Below are 22,784 nucleotides of genomic sequence, written 5' to 3'. Positions count from 1 at the left end.
TAAAGCTATTCAACTTAATATTCCTGTTCTTTACTTCTGGTTTTCAACCATTGTAAAAATGTTATAATCCCTATAGAGAGGCTTGATTGTATCAGGATTCTCCTACAAATAAGGGATTTTTCTGTGAATTTTGGAAGTATTTGTCTTAGGTCAATGGCTTGAGATAGTGCTCCACATTTTTTCTATTCAATAAAGCTTTGCATCTTTAAAAAAAAAAGCCATTCTACATTAAGAGTATTTGAAAGATCCCCAATTGATCATTTGTCAAAGGATATGAACAAGCAGTTCTCAGAGGAAGAAATTAAAACTATAATCATATGGAAAAAATACTTCAAATCACTATTGATTAGATAGAGAGAGAGAGAGAGACAGATTAAAACAATTCTGAGATACCACTTCACACCTATCAGAATCTGAATTTTAAAATGTCAGAAAACAATTGTCAAAAATTGTCTCTACATGTAATTTTTTAAAAGTAATTTTCATTTCTCAAAAAGAGTATTTGAGAGAATTAGGGACGTTTAACCTAGAGAAAAGATCTGAGAGATCATGCTCATTGTCTTCAGATATTTGAAGAGCTATTGGAAGACAATAGAATTTAGAGCTAGAAGGGGCCCATGTCATCAAATTCAACCAAGTCATTATGTAGATGAAGAAGCTTAAAAGCAATATGAATTGCTGGCATAAGCCCAGGCTCTGGAATCAAGAGTTCAGCACTATGCTGATAAAAGTTTAACAATTGGATCTCTTTTTTGAAAATGTAAACATCATATACTTTTAAGTACAATCTGCATTTTTAACTTTTTCCCATCACTCTCTTAAGTATAGACAATTAACAGAACAATAAATGTAGCTCTGGTTTATAGTGTTTGGTGATTTCTGAAGTATAAATGCCTATGCTGAAAATTTAACAATCAACTCTGAAGAGCCAGGATGCTAAGACTCCAGTACAGGTACCTGTGTGACCTTGGACAACTGACTTACTATTTCTGGGCCTCAGTTCCTGGTCTATAAAATGAGAGGGTTAGACTAGATGCCTTCTGAGGTCCCTTCCAGATTAAAGTATATGGTCCTATATGATACCTAGAGAGGAGAGAAAGTTTGCCCAAGATCATAGATGATGAGACTTATCTGAGTAACAATAAGACAGAAGTGTGTAAGGGGCAGCTAGCTGGCTCAGTGAAGACAGGAGGTCCTGGGTTCAAATCTGACCTCAGATACTTCCAGGGTAGCCACTTAACTGCCTAGCCTTTACTGTTCTTCTGCCTTGGAATAGATAGTTAGTATCCACCCTAAGACAGAAGGTAAAGAGTAAAAAGAAAAATTTAAACCAATGTCAAAGGAAATCAAATATCAGTTCAATATAAAGAAAATGCTCTTAACAATTAAGGCAAATTAAGAATGCAATGATCTGCCTCTTTATATAATTATCCCTGTATCCCTAGAGGCATTTGAGTAGAAGCTACATGACCCTTTGTCAAGGATACTGCAGTGGGATTCTGCAGATACAACCTCCGAGGTCCTTTTCTACCCCAAGAACTGATGATATCTCTGTGTCCAATATTTCAACACCTTTGGGAAACAGGGAGAGACTCTTCAATCCCAGCCAGAGATGGCTCAGACTGACACAAGGACCTCCCTGAGCTTGGAGTGAATCAAGTCACTCATCCCAGGCCCTGGGACACTGCCAGGCTACAGCCTCATTCCAGTAAGCAGTGACAGCAGGCAGGATGTGAGAGCCTTTATTACGCCCATTGTTCCATCAGGCTGAGCTCAATGCTCTTTCCCAAGAGGCCTACTTGCACTATTCAGAGCCAGAATAACCACACTGGACTCTGGCCTCATCAGCCCTCATCTGGAGGATTGTGTTCAGGTCTGGGAGTAACAATTTAAGTCAGGTATGATTAACCTATATTTTGATTTGGTCTCTAGATAATTCATGTCTTTGATTCCCCTCAATTAGATATCAACAACAACAAAAAAGAAGATTCCAAGTTGTCCTTAGTTACTTCCCTGCTGTGTGTTCCTGGGAAAGTCACTTAACCCCCATTGCCTAACCTTTACCATTTTTCTGCTTTGGAACTAATACATAGTATTGGTTTTAAGAAAGAAGGAAAGGATTTTTTAGAAAAAAAGATGTCAAGTTGGGGCAGCTATGTGGCTCGGTGGAGAGAGCACCAGGCCTGATGTCAGGAGATCCTGGGTTCAAATTTGGCCTCAGACACTCCCTAGCTTTGTGACTCTGGGTAAATCACTTAACCCCCAAATGCCTAGCTCTTGCCCTTCTGTCTTAGAGTTCTCACTAGAACAGAAAGTGTTTAAGAAAAAACAAAGATAGCAAGCTCCTCAAGGTGGGAAAAAATCAAATGCCTTCCACATCACAGCCTCACAAGGGAAAAGACCCATGTCTCCCTGCCATGGTATAGTAGGTAGAACAATGGACTTGGATGTCAAAAAGACTCAAGTTCAAATCCTGCCTCGGCCTCTTAATAGCAAATGTGACTCTGGGTAAGTCATATAACTGATCTGGACCACAATTTCTTATCTATAAAATCAGGGGGTTAAACTAAGAAGATTCTGAGGTCCCTTCCAGCTCTAAACCTATGATCCTATGATAGTGCTTCATGGTTCAGAACTCTGTGTTAGGCACATTGGGGCCCAAGAGAATGTTAGACAGGGTCTTTGTCTTGCAGGAGCTTATATCCAGTGGTCCTGAGCTATCTTCATCAGGATCTGTATTATGTTTAGTTCTGAACTCCACATTTCAGAAGGGCATTGACAAGTCATGGAAGCATGGAATGGTGGATAAAAGGCTGACTTTGAAACCCATAAAGACCAGTTTCTAGTCCTAGCTGTGAGACTCAGGGCAAGTGACTTAAGTTCTGTCTAAACCTAAACTACACATAATTTGTTGATATGCATCTTTGGGGGGAAGTCTTCATACCAGGAGTTCCCTACCCTGATAAAAATCAAATATCTAAACTATGATTATATAAGCTATAATGGCTAATATTTAGATCATACCTACTATGTGCTAAATGTTTTATAGTCATCTCATTTGGTCCTCACAACAATCTGGGAGCTCAGTGCTGCTTATTGTCCTCAAATTACAAATGAGGAAACTGAAGCGGGCAGAGGTTAAGGGAGACACTTGTCTAGAGACACCAGCTAGTGACAGTCTGAGGCAAGATTTGAACTCAGGTCTTCTTGACTTCAAGCCAGTGCTCTATCCAATGTGTCCCCTCGCTGCCCAAAAGAGAACCACAAGCTAAAGGGCAGCAAGTAGAATGTGACAAAAATGGTGAAGGGACTAGAGTCCGTATCACATGAGGGTGAATGAAGAACTTGTGAGTGTTTAGTGTAGAGAAAACTCAGGAAGAAAAACAGTAGCTTAAGCCCAAGAGCCTTGGAAATAGAGTGAACCTTCAACCACCAGATCTACTTCCAGCCCAGCCATTATTGAGGGCAGAAATCATTGGAAAATATCCCTTCCTCATCATCACCAATGAGCAACAGCTGCTGACCACCTGCCACCAACAGGCAGTTGAGCCCTATGAGAAAATTCAAATAGAAACATGATTATTTATTGATCCTATTTATGAGTAATTGATCTTGTCCTGTAACTGCTTTTGGGTGTCATTGTTCTTTGTCTCTGAGCTTAGTCCAGAATTCAGCTGGCCTGTAATGGGTTAAGTCTAGAAATCCAGCTCTCCTGTTAATCTGTTCTTGCCTCAAGGAATTTTGCTAACCTTGGAAATGGAGTAAGAAAGAAAGGCCGTTGGGTCCAAAATCTTTATATAACCAAACTATTCTTCAAGGATGTCTGGTCTGCTGTCCAAAAGTCTGGGCTGCTATCTCTCTCCTAGACCTCAATAATGAGAACTTTAATAGTCTCATGAGAATTGCTAGCCCCCATTACCAAACTTCCGACCAATCATGTTGTACCCTGTGTCTCAGTTTCAGAACCGATCATGTTGTACTTAATCCCATGATATATCATCCTTTTCTGCTCTTTGTTCTGCACTTCCCAAAACTCAAAAAAAGGTAGCTCAAGACCTTTGGCATAAATAGAAACAAGCCACTGATTCATTTATTGGCAGGTAGTAGCATGCCCCTATTAATAAATGCTATCTTGCACAGAGATGTGCCTCAGTTTGCCTTCTAGTCAAAATTCTATTGAAACACCTAAAAGCGGCAGCTCCTCTCAAGCTACCCATCCTGCTTCTAGACCAGCTCTCCAAGCCATCATTTGGGGAAACAACTCTTGTGGAGAAGGGGCAGCAACCCCTACCAACTGCTACTCACAACGTAGCCAGGCCAGCCTCACAGAAGCAAGGTCCCCTGAGGGATAAGAGGTATCATGCATGAGGCAAGTCAAACCACTACCTGGACCACCATCATCCCACCCCTAGATCCAGAAGGAGACAGCCAAGGGAAAAAACTCAAAAGCCTCTGAAATAGCACTGCTTCCAATCCAGTGCCCTTGATACAGCTGCAGTCTGTGAACTGTTCCTGCAGGTGTTACAGCCACAAGGCCTGAGGACCCAGAAAAGAAAGTTTTCATGGCCAAAGTCCTTGGCACAGTCACATGGTTCAGCAACAGAAACTGAGGTGATTTTATTAGTGGAATAATATTCGAGAAGATGCATCACCTTCTGCTTTGCTGGTCATGGCACCTTTCCATTTGACCTGCAACTGAAGTAGTGTCTTCCCCTATCAGAGTGGGAGCTCCTGAAGAAGAGAGACAGATATCTTTTTTCTCTTTGTCTCCTCAGCTTATCACAGTGTTTGTTCTGCACAAAGAAAGTGCTCAATAAATGCTTCATTCATTCATTCAAACAAACAATTCTCACTGTGTATTTGAAGGAAGATTTAGACTTGATCAACATGGCCCTAGGGGCCATGGGTGAAATCAATGGGTGAAAGTAACAGTGATGAAAATTTGGGCTTGGCATCAGGAAAAACTCAGAAATTTGAGATGTGTAAAAAGAAATGGGGCACTATGGGAAGAGGTGGGTTATCCTGACTAGAGATCTTCAAGCAACAGTTAGATTGCCACTTTCCTGTCAGAAATATCAAAGAGGTAATTCTTTGTTCAGCTATGGGTTGTAGTAGAAGGTCTGTGAAGTACTTTTAGCTCTGGGAGCCCCGGAAACATGAAGTAGTCCTGTCACTGTGTCAGGCACACACATGCCTTAGGAGAACTGTGAATAATAGGTGTTGACATCATTGTTTTAAAAAAGAAGATCAGCATGGACTGGAAGCCTCAGGGAAGACCTCAAAGAGGAAGAAGAAAGCCTTGACTTGGATCATGCAGGATGGGTAGGATTTGGAAAAGTAAAGGAAAATTGAGAGAACTTTCCAGTTAGCGAGAACATGGCAGCACTCTTTGGATATGGTGAGGAAGGCAGCCTGACAGATCTTGATGGTTTGTATTAGACAATAATAAATAAGACTGGAGAATTAGATTAGGTTAGAGCCTTGAATGCCAGGTTAAAGAATTCACACTTTATCATGTAGACACTGGGGAGCATTTGAAGATTTGTGAATGGAGTTGAGGAAGTTGATGGTAGAAGAAGGATAAGCCAGCACAATCAAAATTTCAGAAAATTGTCCTAGAAATATGCATAAAAGGGATAAGAGGGCCAGAGACTGAAGGCAGGGAATCTACTTAGGAGTCTATAGTAGTAATTCAGATCTGACATGATGAAAGAATTGGATTGGCAAAGAAAGAAACAAGCATTTATTAAGGTCCTACTATGCTCCAGGCACTATGTCAAGAATTCATAGTGCTTAGATTCTCACAACAACCCTAGGAGGTAGATGTTATTATTATTTCTATTTTACAGTTGAGGAAACTGAGACAAACAGAAGTTAAGTGATTTGCCCCCTGGTAAAACAGCTAGCATATTTCTGAAGCCAGATTTTAACTCAGATCTTCCTGGCTCCAGATCTATTATTCTAATCCACGTTGACATCTAGCTGCCTACAAAATAGTGGCAGTGAGAATGGGAAGGTGAGGATGGATGGGGAAATGACCAAAAGAGATCTATATGGAAATCAGGAGATTTGGGTTCCAATTCTTGTACTGCCACTTCATTACCTTTGGTTTTCATGTTTTCATCTCTAAAAGATCTCTGGTTAAGATAAGACAAATTCTAAAGTTTCTTCTAACTCTGACACTCTGTATTCAAAAATTATATCATAACATAAAAAGCCTGAGACTGCTCTGGAAGATTTTCTCACTTCTCTTAGATGGTGACAACTAACCAGAAAAATGTGATGAAATAAATATGTATTCTACCCCAGGAAACTGTGAATGTACAATTGTAACTCCTGCTTTGAGGTGACTCTCCTGACCCCCACTTCCATTACCAAGCCAGAGTATGTCTGCTACAACCTTTCAAGGCTCTAAGTTTATCCCTAAGGCGACTGGGGGATGTGTGCAAACCATCATTCTTATCAAATACATCAATTAGTCTGCCAGACTTAATTAGACTTTAAAACATAGTTGGCTGCAAAACATTCCCCCAAAAATCTTGGATAGTCTGAATTTAGAATCCCAGGGAAAGTGGACCCAAGTTTAGAGAGAGCATGTGGCAAAAGAGTAATTCCACCCCTGGAAGTCATTTTGGTGGAGCCTCAAGATTTTTCCCTTAGCTATAGTATAGCACTTTTAATGGACTCTGCAGTCTCAAATCTTCATTTCTGCCCTTGGCTCTGGACACAAGCATTTCTACCAACTATTGCAGGGAAAATGCTAGGGTGCCCCTGGGAAGCTGAAAGTCCTACATCCTCTAGAGTCTCCAAAACTCTGACCAAGTATGAAGAGAGAGGAAAACAAGACTGGGGCCAAAAGGCTCTGCTCCACTTTGGGGTCCCACCCCATACCTCCATGCCTCACCCTTAACCAAGTGACTCCTTTTCAAGAAGTATGGTGAATCCTCTCTTTGTCCTTGTTCACTGAAGTCCTAATCTCCCAGGTTTCTTCTGAACTAGCTCCTTGGCTTTCTACAAGCTCTATAAGATATGGCTGCATGCCTCCAGTGTTTTGGTCAGTTGAGCCATTAGATGAATTAGAAGTGAAATTGCACATGAAGCATATTTAGATTGGTCTTTGGTCATTGAGAGAGGCCAAATACCTGATTTGTTGATTATTGCTAACCTACCAATAAATTGATCATGCTCTGACCATTGTCCCTCAATTTGTTGGTTATTGCTAGCCTAGCCAATAAATTGATCATACTCTGACCATTGTCTCTCAATTTGTTGGTTATTGCTAGCCTAGCCAATAAATTGCTCATGCTCTGACCATTGTCTCTCAGTTTGCCTCTGTTCCAAAGGTTCAGTCTATAATATCACTGCATATATTTTATTTCAAGGGGAGGGACATAAAGACTTGAATAAACAACAATTAATTTACTAATTTTTCCATTGTTACTTTCTTAATTGGACCTTTGGGTCAGGGTCAGGCTCTGCACAATTTTTTAAAAACCTTTACTTTCTGTCTTAGAGTCAATGCTATGTATTAGTTCCAAGGCAGAAGAGTGATAAAGGCTAAGCAATGGGAGTTAAGTGACTTGCCCAGGGTCACGCAGCTAGAGAGTATATCTAAGGGCAGATTTGAACCTAGGAACTCCCCTCTCTAGGTCTGGCTCTCAATCCACTGAGTCACCCAGCTGCCCCTTCTGCACAATTTCTAGACAGAAATGTGAAGCATTATTTTGCCCTGATCCATATTATCTTGAATTTTTCCACTGCCTCCTCTGGGTCCTGAATGCTATATTCTTCAAGGGCCCCAGAGATGGTTCAGACCAATGAACTGTAAACTTTCCACACCCCAAGAGGTCTGATCTTGTGTCTGAGATGATGGCTGCCATCTTCAGTGGAGATTCACAGGTTCCCAACCCTGGTCTGAGGATCAAAATGACATAGCTGCAAGTTTTAGGTATCGTTGGTTGACCTTTGGCCCATATTCTCATCTTGCTGGCACCAGTACACAACACCTGGTTCTGCCCTGGTCTGTGGGTTTGAAGGCTTCTATGTGCTGAACTCCCAGGCAAGACTTTTCCTTGGTGGGCTTTTCCCCCCTATTCTTCCCTTTACTCTACCCCCACTCCCAGCGCAAAAGATTCCTTCTCAGGCGGATTAGCTAGAGTGCTCTCTCCTCATTTGCTGCTCAGTGATCTCATCTTTATCAGTTTATCGCCAGTCTTCCATTTTATAGAAGACCCATGAGACATGACCAAGTTTCTTCAGCCTGTCCTAACACTCTTCCCATGTACTTTAGTCCTCCCAGTGCTCATAAGAGACATCTAAATTGGTCGGGCCTTTTCACACTTAGTTGGAATGCTTTCGATTGATTTGATTCCATTGAGCCGCTCTCTCCAGCGTAGGAAATGTGAAAGAGCTGAGTTGTTCCTCTCCGGATCACACTTCCATCTTAGTCAACACATGAGCCCCCTTTTATGCCCCCAATACAAATAAATCTCCAGAATAGCTGATAGTGCCTAGAACGAGGGTGAGTTTCAATTCCATGTGATTCAACAAACATTTCTTAAGTTCCTAGTGTATGCCAGAGCCTGTACTAGGGACTAATGGACAAAGAAAAACAAAACCAAACCAGACCTGCCCTTCCTACTGAGAAGAAACAACATGTAAATAGGTAAGAAAATCTTGAAAAAACAAGCAAACATACAATGTAAATATAAGATGATTTCAGAGGTTCTAGGAGAACACTAAGGGTGGGGGGAAGGTAAGGAAAGACCTACCATTGGACGGGTGAGATAAGCTGAGTTTTGAAGGAAGCTAGATTCCAAGAAGCAGTGGGGAGGAGGGAAAGCATTCCAGGCATGGGAGAAAGCCTAGACAAAGGCATGGAGATGGTAGGATGCCCTATACAGGGAATATCAGTTTTCTCAGGCCAGGCTGGGGCTAGTCTCTAATGCCTTCAATTTTGCCATGCTGTTCCCTCGATACAAGATGAAAGACTCAAACCCTTCCAAGGCCATTCTCTTTTCTCCTTCTTGAAGGTTTCTTCCTATGGGTCTTCTTAACTATCACCCTGGGGTGTATGGGGGGTGTCCAGGGAGGACTAGCACCTCTGGCACGAGGGTTTGCCGAGCCCTTTTCAGAGCCATTCATCCACCTTGCTAACTAGGTGCTTACTATTCAAATCTCACCTGTGGCTCCAAGAAGCTGTAGCATCCACAGTGGCCACACCCTACTAAAACCATCTCAGCAGATAGTCTAAACCAGATTGAAGGTAACCAACAGGACCCCCATGGGTGAATTAGGGGGAGCATCTACCCCAGCATGTGAAGACTTCTCCTGACAGAATGGACAGATAGAACAATTTTCTCTGTGGAGTACTTAGAGCTTAGTCAGATATGGAAGATGCCAACTTCATCCACTGTAACCCAGGGCCATTGCTGGTCATCCTGACTTTTGTCTCACTGCTGGACTTCAATGACTCTGGAAGAGAGTATGAGGCCAATGACTTTGTGCAACTCTGCCTCACCTAAATCCAATTAATGTACAAGTCAAGACAAGACTGTGGTGTCACTGATCCTCTGGAAACAATGGACAAACAACAAACTTATCAGATCCTTAGTACATGGTTTTCCCCAGATATTTCAAATATTAGTTCCAAGGCAGAAGAGCAGTAAGGGATAAGCAATCAGGGTTAAATGACTTGCCCAGAGTCACACAGCTAGTAAGTGTGTGAGGCCAGATTTGATTCCAAGCCCAGGATCCTATGCACTATGGCACCTCCTAGCTGCCCTCAAAAGCCTGATTTCTTAACACCATTTCTAGCTATAAAGCTATAAAAGTCTATCTAAGACCTTCGCCTTTACCTCAATGGATCCTAGCTGCTACTTCTGTAAAATAAAGGAACTGAACTTGATAGCCAACAAAGTCCCTTCCTGCTCTAGCTCAAAGACTCTATGATCTCTAAAGAAGTCCACTGGAGCCCAATTATCCCATCCCCAGGTTTTCCCTTAACAATCCAATGATGCTTTCCCTAAATATTATTGGCTGAAATTTCTATGATTTAGAACTAGAAAGGGCCCTTAGAAGTCAATATCATCCAGTTCCCATCTTTCACAAAGGAGAAAAGAATCAGACAGTAGGTAGTAAGCAGCAGAGAGCTAAAATGTGTTCCCAGGTCCTATAATCCCAAACTCAGACCTGCAGTCAGGAAAGTCTCTCTCTCAACTCTAGTTATATCTTCTATCAATAATTTGCTTGTTATGTCTCCATCATTACTGTGTGAGTCCCTTGAGGGCAAGAACTATTTCCACCATTGTATCCCCGATGCTATAGTGTGTTCATGACCTCATTTGGGGCATTGTTGGCAAAGATACTAGAGGGGTTTTTATTTCCTGGTACTTAGTAAAAGTATAATAAAGATTTGTTGATTTCTTTGAACAATGGCAGGGCATTTCACCTCCAGGCCTCTGTTTGCTCATCTGTAAAATGGAAAAATTGATACCTGTAGAACCTACATCTAACAGGGAGGCAAGATGGTATGGTAGAAAGAGTTCTGGATTTGTAGTCTGAGGATATGGGTTGGACTCACAGTTCTGCCTCTTCCCCATGAGACCCTGGGCAAGTGTAAGTGTGGGGCACTGGACTTAGCAGGACTGCAGGTCCAAATCCCACCTCAGACATCTCCTATTTGTACAATTCTGAGGCAAGTAGTCATTCAGCCTCTTTAGGCTTTAATTTCCTTATCCAAAAATGAAAGGGTTTAGATAGCTCTAAGATTTTATCTACCGTGACGCTGTGACATCACTTTATCTCAATTTTTTCATCTATAAAATGAGGATTTGATCTATGAGCCCATGAAGTCATCTCCTGTCTTCTCAGCCTCAGTTTGGACTAGGTTGCTTCTGAAGTCCCTTCCAGCTTCAGATCTATAATCCTTTGAAGTCACCTCCCCTATCTGGACCTCAGTTTCTCCATATGTAAGATGGAGGAGTGGACTAGATTTGAGGTCCCTTCCAGCTTCAGATCTATAATCCTATGAAGTCTCTTACAAAAGGAAAAGGCCTCTTACACAGGAAACTGGGCATCAGTTTCCCTATATGTAAAATGATGGGATGGACGAGGCAGTATTATACCTATGATCTGTTCAACGCTTTGCAAATTGTAAAGCCACAAAGGCATGCCAGCTATTCTAGTTTCCCCTCTATCAAACTACCTTAAGCTCATCTCATTTTCTGAAAAGGAAAAACTGCTCCAACTCCCAAAGCACAGCAGCACCCTCCCCACACACTTCCTGCCCTTCCCCAGCTTAAAGGCAGGAGGAAAACACAGAACATTCTCACCCCAAATGTGCCAAGTGGTGGTTGCCATGAGCACAGAACAGCACTTTATTTGATATCATTTCCCGAAGTGTTCTATTGCCATGGCAACAGAATGCAGATTTTTGAGACTAAGGATGTATCTGGGTTCAAGTACAGAAGAAAAAGAAGATGTTCTTTCTCGAGGTTTCCTAGAAGGGCAGGCTGGGACAGGGTGTAGGGTGACACTGTGAAGGAGAAATTCTGAAAAAAAGGGGAAGGAATGCAGTTAAATCACTGGCAAGATTGCCCAGGTCAGTGAAGTCCCTCAGGAAAGACCACAACTAGGAATCATGGCATGTAGGGCAAGGACCACAATCATCTGTACTCCCACCCCCTCTCCCAAAGCAGCAAAAGTATGCTCCTAGGAGCAGAGACAATCCCAGACACAGCATCATGCACATGGTGGAGGGACTAGAATAGGAAGGGAGATGCTCACTCCAGCATGATCGGAAGCTTCCTTTCTAAACTAATTATTCTTGCAAACTAGGTGCTAAGCTGTGTTGTTTCTTTGTCACTGAAGGTCTACTTGGCTGTTAGTGCTCTCTAAATTTGGCACCCTGGGACAAAGCCCCAGATGCCATGCCCTAGTTACACTCTGCCACCAGGATGTCATGGCTACCCAGCTTCCTTTTCATATACACATTCTCTGAAACAGATGTCAGGTACTTTCGAACAGCATTAGATCCAAGGAGGCAGTAATAATGCAAGCAGAGTGATTGGGGAAAATGGAAGGAGAGGAATACAGGAATTCTTGGAATGGTAGGATCAGTTTTGGGTCTCAGTTTCCTCATCAGTAAAATATGGAGAATTTTGGCACTACTGACCTCAAAGGGCTGTTGTGTAGGAAGTGTCTGTGAAATCATATGTCACTACAGAAATGTGAATTTATCATTTCAATTATTATGTCATAGCATCATAGACTTAGAGTTAGAAGGGACACAATGCAATGAAAAGAGCACTGGATTTGAATTCTGGGGATCTGAGTTCAAAGAAGGGAAGAACTAAACATTAAGCACCAGTTACTATGTGTCAGGAACAGTGCTAAAAGCTTTAAAATATTATTTCATTTGATCCCCACAGTAATTCTGAGAGGGAGATACTATCATTATGCCGATACTATCATTATGCCTATCTACAGTTGGAGAAACTGAGGCAGACATTAAATGACTTGCCCAGGGTCACACAACTATAAAGTATCTGAGAATGGGTTTTAATTGCATTGAACTGATTGAATTGAAACTCAGGTCTACCTGATTTCAGACCCAAAGTTCTATCCACTGTACCTAATGAACCCAAATATCAGGTATGCCACTTCCTTCCTATGGAACCTTCAGTATTCACCTTCAGGAATCTCAGTTTCCTTATTTATAATGTGAGAGGGAATCAGATGGGACCTCATAAGTCAATACAATTGCTTCATTCTATTGATGAAGAAACTGAGGCTGGGGGAGATGAATTCACACTGGGGGAAAAACATCAGAGGTAGAGTTTGAATCCAATTCCTCGAATTCTATAGCCTTTCCATTGTACCACATCACCTTCCTATGAAAAGACTTCTAGGGTCTCTTCCTTCTAAATCCTATGGTTCCCAGGACCTTAGAAGTCACCAAGTCCAGTTTCTTCATTTTATAGGTGAGGAAACAGAAGCCCATTGACATTAAGTGGCAAAAAGCCATTATAATCTACTCCCTCTCCTAAATTCATATAATTTTTTTAATCTTGATCTCCTGTTTTAGAATCAATACTATGTATTGGTCCCAAGGCAGAAGAGCAGTAAGGACAAGGCAATGGAGGTTGTTCAGAGTCACCCAGCTAGGAAGTATCTGATGCCAGATTTGAACCCAGCAATCCCTTGAGCCACCCAGCTGCCCAACTCATATAACTTTGAACAAAGAATGTCAGAATGAGGAGAGACCCTAGAGGTTAGCTAAACCAGTCCCTGCATTTTAAAGATTAGGGAACCAAGGTCTAGAGAGGTGAAAGTTGACAGTATGAAACCAACCCTCCTAACCCCTACACCAGCCACACGTAGAGAACATCCATGTACACATTCCTAGATATAAGCACTGTCTGCCATAGACATGCCAACCTATTCAAATGTCCCCAGGCATAATGTATGGCAGGAATTTCTGCATACACACCCTGACTCTCCTACAAATTTCTCCAAGAGATCACCAAGGTAGGGTAGAGGAAGAGTTAAGAAAGTTGTTTTCTAAGCCTGGCTCGACCACTTTCAATTGAGCAGGTAGGCCCTGTGCCAAGTGCTGGCAATACAAATTAAAAAAAAAAAAGCCCACTCCTTATAGAGCTTAGATTCTATTGGAAGGAGATAACAGGCAGATACATCTATTAGTATGTCTAAGATAATTTGTAAAGGAAGAAGGTACTAAACAGGAAGGACAGCTAGGTGGCCCACTGGATAGAGTCTTGCTGAAGTCGAATCTGGCCTTAGACACTTCCTAGCTGTGTGACCCTGGGCAAGACATTTAACCTTCTTTGCCTCAGTTTCCTTATCTATAAAATGAGCTGGAGAAGGGAATGGCAAACCACTCCAGTATCTCTGCCAAGAAAATCCAAATGGAGTCATGACGAGTTGGATATTACAGAACAATAACAATGAATCAGGAAATGCTTTCCACAGAGGGGAAGGAGGAGCACCCAAGTTGAGCCTTGACAGATTCTAATCAAGAAGGAAGGGGTACATTCCAGACAAAGGAAATAAACTGTTCCAAGGTATGAAGGAAGGAGATGTTTAGGCACTTCAATAAAATAGTTTGGTAAGAAATAGGGATACAAGGGAGCAGGTAGGTGGCTCAGTGTTTTGAGAGCCATGCCTAGAGACAATAGGGACCTGGGTTCAAATGTGGTCTCAGACACTTCCTGTGTGACCCTAAGCAAGTCATTTCACTCCTATTGCCAAGCCCTTACCACTCTTCTGCCCTGGAACCAAGATTCTAAGACAGAAGGTAAGGGGTTTTGGGGGGAAAAAATTTAAAGAACTAGGGATAAGAAGATAAAAACTGATAAAAGACCCTGCCCTCAAGAAACATACATTCTCCTGGAGACAGCAAAGGCAGCTTGGATGGAATCCAGAGTGTATAAAGGGATTCAGTGTGAAGAGCTTTAAAAAACTAGGTTAGAGACAGATGTCAAGGGCTAAATCCCAGATGGCAGAGTCTTTATTTATTCCCAAAGGCAATAGTGAGCCCCAGTGGATGTGATGAGCCTGAAAAAGGATGGTGGCTATATGAGTGGAAGCAGAGGGATGGATGAGTGAGATGTATGGAGGTAGAATTGATAAGCTACGTGGCTCTCTAAGCCTTCATTTCCCCATTTATAAATTGGACAGATTAATTCAGGTGACTTCTGAGGTCTCTATGCATTCTAAAGGTTTTGATTCTGTAAGCACATCTATCCAGTCCTAACCACTTATCTAGAGGAGACGTCCATGAACAGAGTGAGCCATTTCTCTTCCCATCAGTTCTATTATCACGCCCAGCCACCTGGATTCAGAGAAAATTGCATTCTCAAAACACTGAAAGCCTGGCAAGATCTTTCGGAAATGATCAGCCTGCAATGGGGTAGTTAAGCCAACAGCAAGCAGCTCAAGGTCACCAAATAAAGCACGGAACTTTGATTTTTACAGCACAGGAATCAAAATGCATGTTATGTCCTTTAGCAAGAAGGCTATTGGGGGTAGCTAGAGTAGGGCTCAGTAGACAGAGTGCCAGGCTGAAGACAAGAGGACCTAGGTTCAAATCTGGCCCCTGCCACTTCCCAGTCGTGTGACCCTGGGCAAGTCACTTAACCCCAATTGCCTTGCTTTACCCCTCTTCTGTCTTGGAACCAATACTTAGTATCAATTCTAAGCCAGAAGGTAAGGGTGATTAAAATACACATAATCTTTTTTTTAAGAATCCTTCTAAACCACTGCTAGCTTCCTTACTGAGGAATGACATGGCATTCCCTACCAAAAGCTAACGATGCAGTAATAAACAGAAGCACAGTGTTCAGAATGAAGATTGAGGAAAACAGGGAATAAGAATTTATCAAGCACCTATTATGTGACTGACATTGTGCCTAGGCACTTTTACAAATATTTCATTTTATCCTCACAACAAACCTGGAAGGGAATTGCTGCTATGATCCTCACTTCATCTTTACTTCTATAACCTCTACTGAGGATAGCAGAGTTAAATGATTTGGCCAAGATCACACAGCTATTAGAGTGTCTGAGGCAAGATTTGAACTCAAGCCTATCTAATTCCAGACCCAGTGCACCATGGTGCCACTCATAGCCTCTGGCCTGTTCAGACTTTTAGAGTATTATATTCATTGCTGGTGGCACGTGTTAATTAATTTTTTAAACCCTTACCTTCCCTCTTAGAATCAATACTATGTATTGGTTCTATAGCAGAAGAGTTGTAAGGGCTAGGCAATGGCGGTGAAGTGACTTGCCCAGGATCACACAGTTAGGAAGTGTTTGAGGCCAGATTTGATGGTGGCACATTTTAGGAAGGTCATTGAGGACCTAGATAGAGCATTGGGGATAGATAGGGTATTCAGAGAGGACTAGCCCTTCTGGGATGAGGGTTTGCTGCAACCTTTTCAGGGTTGCTCATCCACCTTTTGCGTTTATCTTTCACCCAATTCTCACCTGTGGCTCCAATAGCATGTGCAGCAGCCACACTATGGTAATACTGTCTGGCTAAGTCAGGTTGAAGGTAACCTACAGACCGCAACCACATTGGTTGGGTGGGAGAATGTCTTCCTCAAGCATGGGGAGACTTGCTCCAGAAGAACAGAGGGAGGAGAACAATTTGTCCCAATGGCCATGAAGTTGGCTGAAGCAGGCACCGTGAAGTGCTTAGAACTTGGTCAGACATCAAAGACGCCAAGGTTATCCACTGCGTCCCAGGACCATGGCCAGTTGTCTCGACTTTTGCCTGGCCACCAGACTTTGATGACTGGAAAGGAGAATGTAGCTGATGACTTTGTGCAATCCTGCCTCATTTAAACCCAATTTATGAGCAAGTCAAGATAGTGCCCACCACATCACTGATCCTCTTCAGAACAATAGTGAGCATGTCCAAAGCAGAGTCCAAAGGACAGTGAGGAGATTGGAGAGATGATGATATATCCAATAATAGCAACTGAAGGAACTGAGCAAGTTTAGCCTAGAGTAGAGAAAGCCCACAAGGAAAAGCTGTCACATGGAAGAGGAACCCGGCTTGTTCTATTTGGCCATAGACAGCAGAGCTGGGAGCAAGAAGGGGAAGATGCAAGAAAGGTAAGGTTAAGTTTGATTTCAGGGAAGGGCTGGCTAAGAAAACTGTCCTTAAGTAGAAGGGGCTTCCTCTGAAGGTAGTGAGTTTTCCATCATAAGAGGTCTTCAAGAAATGGCTAGATAACATGTTGCAGAAGGGAGAGATTTCTGTTTAGGCTCAAATTCTTCAGATTTGTCCCTGAATCTCCTCCCAGTTCTAAGAAGTCTGTGGCATTCAAATGAAGGAACAAATGCCAGCCTTTTATCCTTCTCATGCATTATATGAAATGAGGGGCCTTTCCCACCCCTGCTAGCCTCTCATCTAACAACAGCTGTTTTTCAAGGTTCAGAATGAGATGCCTATCTCTAGAGAGTTCAATTCTAGACAATTCTCATTGTGGTAAATTCATATCAATCTGTGGATGAGACCAGTCAGTTACCCTAGACAGGAGCAGATCTCAGAACTCTTCTAACTCCCCATCTACACCTCTCCAAAATCACTTAGCAGTCACTATCTTGTAAATACTTGAGTGTCACTCTTTTTCCCATAAGGCATCAAGGTGGCACAGTAGCAACGGCATATTAGACTTAGAGCCAGGGGGACCTCAGTTAGAATCCCCTCTCAGACACTAGCTATACAGTTTCTTTATCTCTAAAATATAGATAATAACCACACCTACTTCAGAGTTACTGTGAGGACCAAATCCTATATATAGATATCTCAATAGTTCAGGTGGTATAGAGATAGAGATAGAGGAGAGATATCGTTATGGAAAATAGATATGTCCTATGGGGAATATTGGAGGTAGAAGGGCCTTTAGACCTCAAAATATTTGAGCTAGAAAGGGCCTTAGAACATAAAATAGCAGAGTTAGAGGGGATCTTAGAACTAGAGGGAACCCTAGAACATAGAATGTCAGAGATGGGAGGGATCGTAAAACAGAGAATGGAAGAGTTAAAAGACATTAGGACAGAATCTTAGTGCTAGAAAATACCTTAGAAAACAAGTATGAGAGCAAGAAGGGATCTTGGGATACAAAATGGCAAACCACAGATTTTCAGAGCTGGGAGAGACCCAAAAGTCAGTTTGAAGAGAACACAGAATATAGAACATTAAAGCTAAAAGATGCCTTAGAACAGAGAATATGAGTAAGAAAAGACTTTATGACATAGAATATTAGAACTGAGAACATTAGAGCTAGAAGGGACTTCAGAGGCAATCCCCTCTTTTTTGAACAGATGAAGAAATTGAGGCCCAGGAAGAGGAAATGTTTTTTCCAAAAGAAAAAGAAGCATACAGGCATGAAGACGAATATGAGTTTCTTGTGTTGGTAGAATTATAAGAGAACAGGCCGGGCTGAAGCAAAGGATACATGTTAAAAGCCAGAGGGAGGAGCTTGATACAAGGCATTTGGCAAAAGTGATTCATTGTAGTTTCTTGAGCAGAGGAGGGAGGCTAAGGAAGGGATCTAGAGGAAAATATGATTGGTTCAATTTCAGCCAAAGGGAGTTAAGGATGATGAGACATCCAAAAGGAGCTGTCCAGCAGGCAGTAAGGGAGGCAGGACCTGAGAGCAGTATGTTGCATCACTGTGAAGGTACTAGTCTTTGATTTCCCAGAAGGTGTCATAAAGAGCCATTGACATCAGTCCTGTCAGTAGGACCTGACTATTCACAGGATCATAGAACTTGGACTGGCAGAGTCTGTGAAAAGTATCTAGCCCACCCTCTTCATCTTACAGGTAAGGAAGCAGATCCAAAGAAGGAAAGTGTCTAAGCCAAGATTAACCAGGTAATAAGCACAGTTAGGATTGGAATCCTGGTCCTCTGCCCCCTTAAATTGTCTGCACTATTGGCTAATACCATCAACCATTTCAGCTCTGTTATTTATTAGTGGTTCCAACTTGGGCTGGACACAATTTTTCTGGGTCTGTTTCCTCATTTGCAAAATCAGGAGGGTAGACTAGATGACAATCTAGGAATCTTTCCAGCTCGTGATTTTGTGATCTTCCTTCCCTTCCAGAGGGAAGGATCCACCTCAGACCTAGAGTAACAATCCATGACTGGGAAGAGAGCTCATCAGCTAGCTCTGGAAAGGTCTTGGAACCAGACGACTGAACTGCCCCAGCCAAGTGGTCCTGAAATTCCAGCTACACTAAGGATGCCGACCTTGTAAGAATTCCTATGGGTCCTGAGACTATATTTCCACCACCACCACTACCACCACAATTAACTTGGAATACTGAGTGTAGAGTCGGGAGGTCACTGTGATGTAGCAGAGGAGTAAGAGAATCATAGACCTCAATCCCAGTCCTGTCTCTCATTACCTCTGTGACCATGGACAAAATCAGTTAACTTCTACGGACCCAGTTTCTTCATTGTAAAATAATGAAATTTGGCTGGCTTACCTCTCAGATTCCTTCTAACTCAAAATGTTATAATCTTAAAGCCCTTCCTGAAGGCAGAGCCTCCTCCATTAAGACTAGAAGCTCTCCAAGATCAGGAATCAATCTTTTTCAACTGCATAAACTGTCTTCACCAGCGCAGAACCCAATGTAGGGCTTTGCAGAGAAAGGGCATTCAGGCTAGGTGGAGCTAATAGACTAACATCAGACTAGGGCTACCCACCCCACCCCTCCACCCCTAGTCTGCCAGATTCTAGTTGATGAGTACCCCGGATAGGTAGAGTGACAGGTCCTGGCGTGTGGTCAGCTCTTCTCCAGATATACCTTCCCACCCAGACAGCCCCAAGACTGCCTTGTCCTGAACCTAAAAGATGATAGTTTGCCACTGCCATCCACCCCCTTGTACTGTGCTGTCAGGTATTCCCTCCCACTCCCAACTACTACCAGGGAAATCACTCCCACACTGATGCTTGGCGATCAAGGTGGGAAGGAGGGGAGTCCCCCCCCCATGGTGGGGAGAGGGGAGAGGAGGAACACCCCCCCCCCCGTTTAGGAGGTCAAGGACGCTGCAGGAGAGAATGTCGAGAAAAAAGGGGGCTATTCTCCAGAGGTCAAACGGAGTCCCCAAGAAGGGCAAGGAAAGTACCCTGAGGTTTTCAAATGAAAACTAAGCCTCCCCTTGCGGGGTTTGGGGGACAGGGGGAGGGGTCCACGGTGTCCTGCCTGAGAGCAGAACCCGATGCACTGGCTGAGGTGGGAGGGAACTAGGAAGAGAGAGAAGGGGGAGGGAGCGCCAGATCTAGCGGTCCCGCCCGCTGATGCAGGCAGCTTGGGGAGGTGGAGCAGCCGAGTCAGGAGGAGTCCCCTCCACTGCCGCTGCCGCCGCCGCCGCCGCCGCCGCCACCACCACCGCAGCCTAGCTCAGTGATTACCCCGCCGGCTGAGCGACCATCGGCTCCACAGACGCCTCGCCCTGTCTCGCCTCCCCGCCGCAGTGGTGGTGGCTGGCGAGAAGAGCGCAGGGTTCCCCCCTCCTCCGACCCAGTCTCGGGGAGAAAGCAGCTGTCCCTCCCCCTCCTTCCGTCGCCTTTCTCAGCCTGGAGGGTGGCCAGGGCTCACTCGATTCTCCCCTCCTTTCGCAGGACCCGCCGCTCCGCCGTCCACCACAAGGCAACGCAGCGGCCAGCCGAGCAGTTCGGGAACCAGCTTCAACAGATATACGGGCATCCGCAGACTGGGCCTCGCCGGGCCCCTGTACCTCTGCCCCTAACCCCTCCGGGCACCTCGGGGCCAGTTTTCCGGGCCAGGGCGGCCCCGAGCCGCTCAGCGCCAGCACTCACCACCACTACAATGCTGCCCTGGAGACGGAGCAAGTTCGTGCTGGTGGAAGATGAGAACAAGCGCAAGGGTAAGAGCCTGAGTCCCCGGCTTGCCTACACGTCGCTGCTCTCCACCTTCTTGCGCTCCTGCCCTGACCTGCTGCCCGAATGGCCCCTGGAGCGCCTGGGCCGGGTCTTCCGCAGCAGACGCCAAAAAGTGGAGCTCAACAAAGAGGACCCTACTTACACGGTGTGGTACCTGGGCAACGCCGTCACCCTGCACGCCAAGGGCGACGGCTGCACGGATGACGCCGTGGGCAAGATCTGGGCGCGCTGCGGGCAGGCTGGGGGCACCAAGATGAAGCTGACTTTGGGACCCCATGGCATCCGTATGCAGCCCTGCGAGCGCACAGCGGGCTCAGGGTCCCGGAGGCCGGCGCACGCCTACTTGCTGCCGCGCATCACGTACTGCGCGGCAGACCACCACCACCCGCGCGTTTTCGCTTGGATATACCGCCACCAGGCGCGCCACAAGGCCGTGGTCCTTCGCTGCCACGCAGTTCTGCTGGCTCGGGCGCACAAGGCGCGGGCCCTAGCGCGCCTGCTGCGCCAGACAGCGCTGGCCGCCTTTACCGACTTCAAGCGGCTGCAGAGGCAAAGCGACGCGCGCCATGTGCGCCAGCAGCACCTCCGGGCGGCCGCAGGTGCGGCGGCCGGCTCGGTGCCCCGAGCGCCCCTGCGCCGCCTGCTCAACGCCAAGTGCGCCTATCGGCCCCCACCCGCAGAACGCGGCCGTGGCGCACCCCGCCTCAGCAGCATCCAGGAGGAGGATGAGGAACAGGAGCCAGAGCAGGAGCAGGAACAAGAGCAGGAACAGGAGCAGGAGGAGGAGGAGGAAGAAGACGAAGAAGAAGAGGAAGAGGAGGAGGAGGAGGAGGAGGAGGACGAGGAGGGGATCATTGAGAAGGATCAGGAAAGACCTGGGCAGGAGAGTAGTGTAGTACTCCAGGAGGCCGATGGCCCGAAGCGCGAGCGCTCCGAGGTGCTGAGCTTAGCCCGGGAGCTGAGGACGTGCAGCCTAAGGGGCTCCGCCACTCCCCGGGCCCCGCCCCCAACCCCCAACCCTACCCACAAGGGCTGCATGCAGGTTCTCAAACGCAGGCCTTTGGGGCCTGCTTCTCGCAAGGCCCTTCCCAGTTCCCTCCCCTCCCACCAGGCCCTATGTGTTGTAGGGGGGTGGTAGTTGGTGCCTGATGGCGCAGAGGCCCTTCTCAGAGAGCCCTTGCACTCCAATGTTTCCCCAACTCAGGACCTCCTTCCTTCCCTATCTCGGGCTCTCTCTGAACAAGCCATTCCCCTTGCCATCATACCCCAAGCCCTTCCCTTCCCCACACCTAGCCAACATGAGAAGGGATGGAGAGTTTCCAGAGGTCCGCTACCGCTTATCCTTGGACCCAGGCAATGGAGATGTGACTGCAACAGGGAGGGCTAGAACTCAGTTCTAGAAACCCCCTTCTCCTTCCCCCAGGGGACCTGGGACTGCTTAACATGAAGGTAGTTGTGGGAACCAGAGGGACTCTAAGGGTTCAATGGACCCGCCACTGCTCAGGACTTGCCTCCAAGATGACTCAGCAGTCCCAGACTGAGAAGGTGAATGGCTCCCAAGACTCTCCCCACTCCATCAGCTCTCCAAGGGTTGGGGGCTATCGTTACTCTTCACCCTTCTTAGCCCTGCCACTGGAGGAGAGACCAGGAAACATCCTGACAGTTGGACAGAAAACCAAGCCTATTGTAGTGGCACCACCTTCTGGGCCCAGCAGCCTCTTGTCATCCCCACAGGACTACTGATTCCCACCAGGGCCCTCTTCTCTGCAGGTTGAGGTGTAGATGGATCTCTTTAAGAGACCCCCCTTCCATCTCCCTGGACCAGGATGGGGCACTGCAGGAGGTAAGGTGACAAGGCAGGTACTCCAGGCACTGGTGATACTGAGGGCCAAGTCCCTAAAACAAAGACTGTCCCAAAGGGACGGTCATAGAGCACCCTTCTCTCCACTGAGGACAAAATGAATATGTTAACCCAACAAGGGGATGGGCATCTGCTCAAATGCCTCTCTACTTGCTGAGGCCTCAGAAAGCCCAAAGATCAAGATGTCACCAACTGATCACTGGTAAATAAAATAGATCTGTCTTTTCAGTACTGTCAAGTTCCCCAATGTTATTTGTCAGAAGCGCCAGCTTGAATTGAGCAGACTGGAATTTAGAGCCAGAAAAAAATCTCCGGGCTTGTTCAGAATAGAGTGACAGACCTGGAATCAGAAAACTCAGGTTCAAATCCCACCTCTGACCCTGATTAGTTGTGTGATGTTGGGTAATTCACCTCTCCCAGGATCTGTAAAATACAGTACTCCAGTGATGGTTATATATTTGACTTACTGATCATTCT

At 45.1% G+C, this 22,784-nt stretch overlaps 1 protein-coding gene across 7 annotated transcripts; it reads left to right on the top strand.

The window, feature by feature from the left end:
• The first annotated feature begins 1,628 nt into the window (after nucleotides 1-1,628).
• FAM43B (family with sequence similarity 43 member B) lies at nucleotides 1,629-22,538 on the top strand. 7 transcript variants are annotated; one of them, XM_056795672.1, is made up of 4 exons: nucleotides 1,629-1,898; nucleotides 8,563-8,665; nucleotides 18,641-18,789; nucleotides 20,165-22,538. In XM_056795672.1, exons 3-4 carry the CDS (start codon nucleotides 18,677-18,679, stop codon nucleotides 21,582-21,584), a joined length of 1,533 nt encoding a protein of 510 aa, XP_056651650.1. In that variant the 5' UTR covers nucleotides 1,629-1,898; nucleotides 8,563-8,665; nucleotides 18,641-18,676; the 3' UTR covers nucleotides 21,585-22,538. The 7 variants fall into 7 exon arrangements, with proteins under 7 accessions (XP_056651650.1, XP_056651649.1, XP_056651648.1 ...); XM_056795671.1 differs by lacking the exon at nucleotides 18,641-18,789 and having other exon boundaries at nucleotides 8,570-8,665; XM_056795670.1 differs by lacking the exon at nucleotides 18,641-18,789.
• The last annotated feature ends 246 nt before the right edge of the window (nucleotides 22,539-22,784 follow it).

Source organism: Monodelphis domestica, chromosome 4, assembly GCF_027887165.1.
Source record: "Monodelphis domestica isolate mMonDom1 chromosome 4, mMonDom1.pri, whole genome shotgun sequence".
Taxonomy (NCBI): Eukaryota; Metazoa; Chordata; class Mammalia; order Didelphimorphia; family Didelphidae; genus Monodelphis; species Monodelphis domestica.
This window is presented reverse-complemented; position numbering and strand designations above follow the sequence as displayed.

What these genes read in the sequence shown, in the direction of transcription:
- FAM43B (XM_056795672.1), top strand. Translation starts at nt 18,677, where the DNA reads ATGACTGGGAAGAGAGCTCATCAGCTAGCTCTGGAAAGGTCTTGGAAC. An exon ending in ACACTAAGGATGCCGACCTT is followed by an intron (nt 18,790 to 20,164) that starts GTAAGAATTCCT and finishes CTCCTTTCGCAG; the next exon opens with GACCCGCCGCTCCGCCGTCC.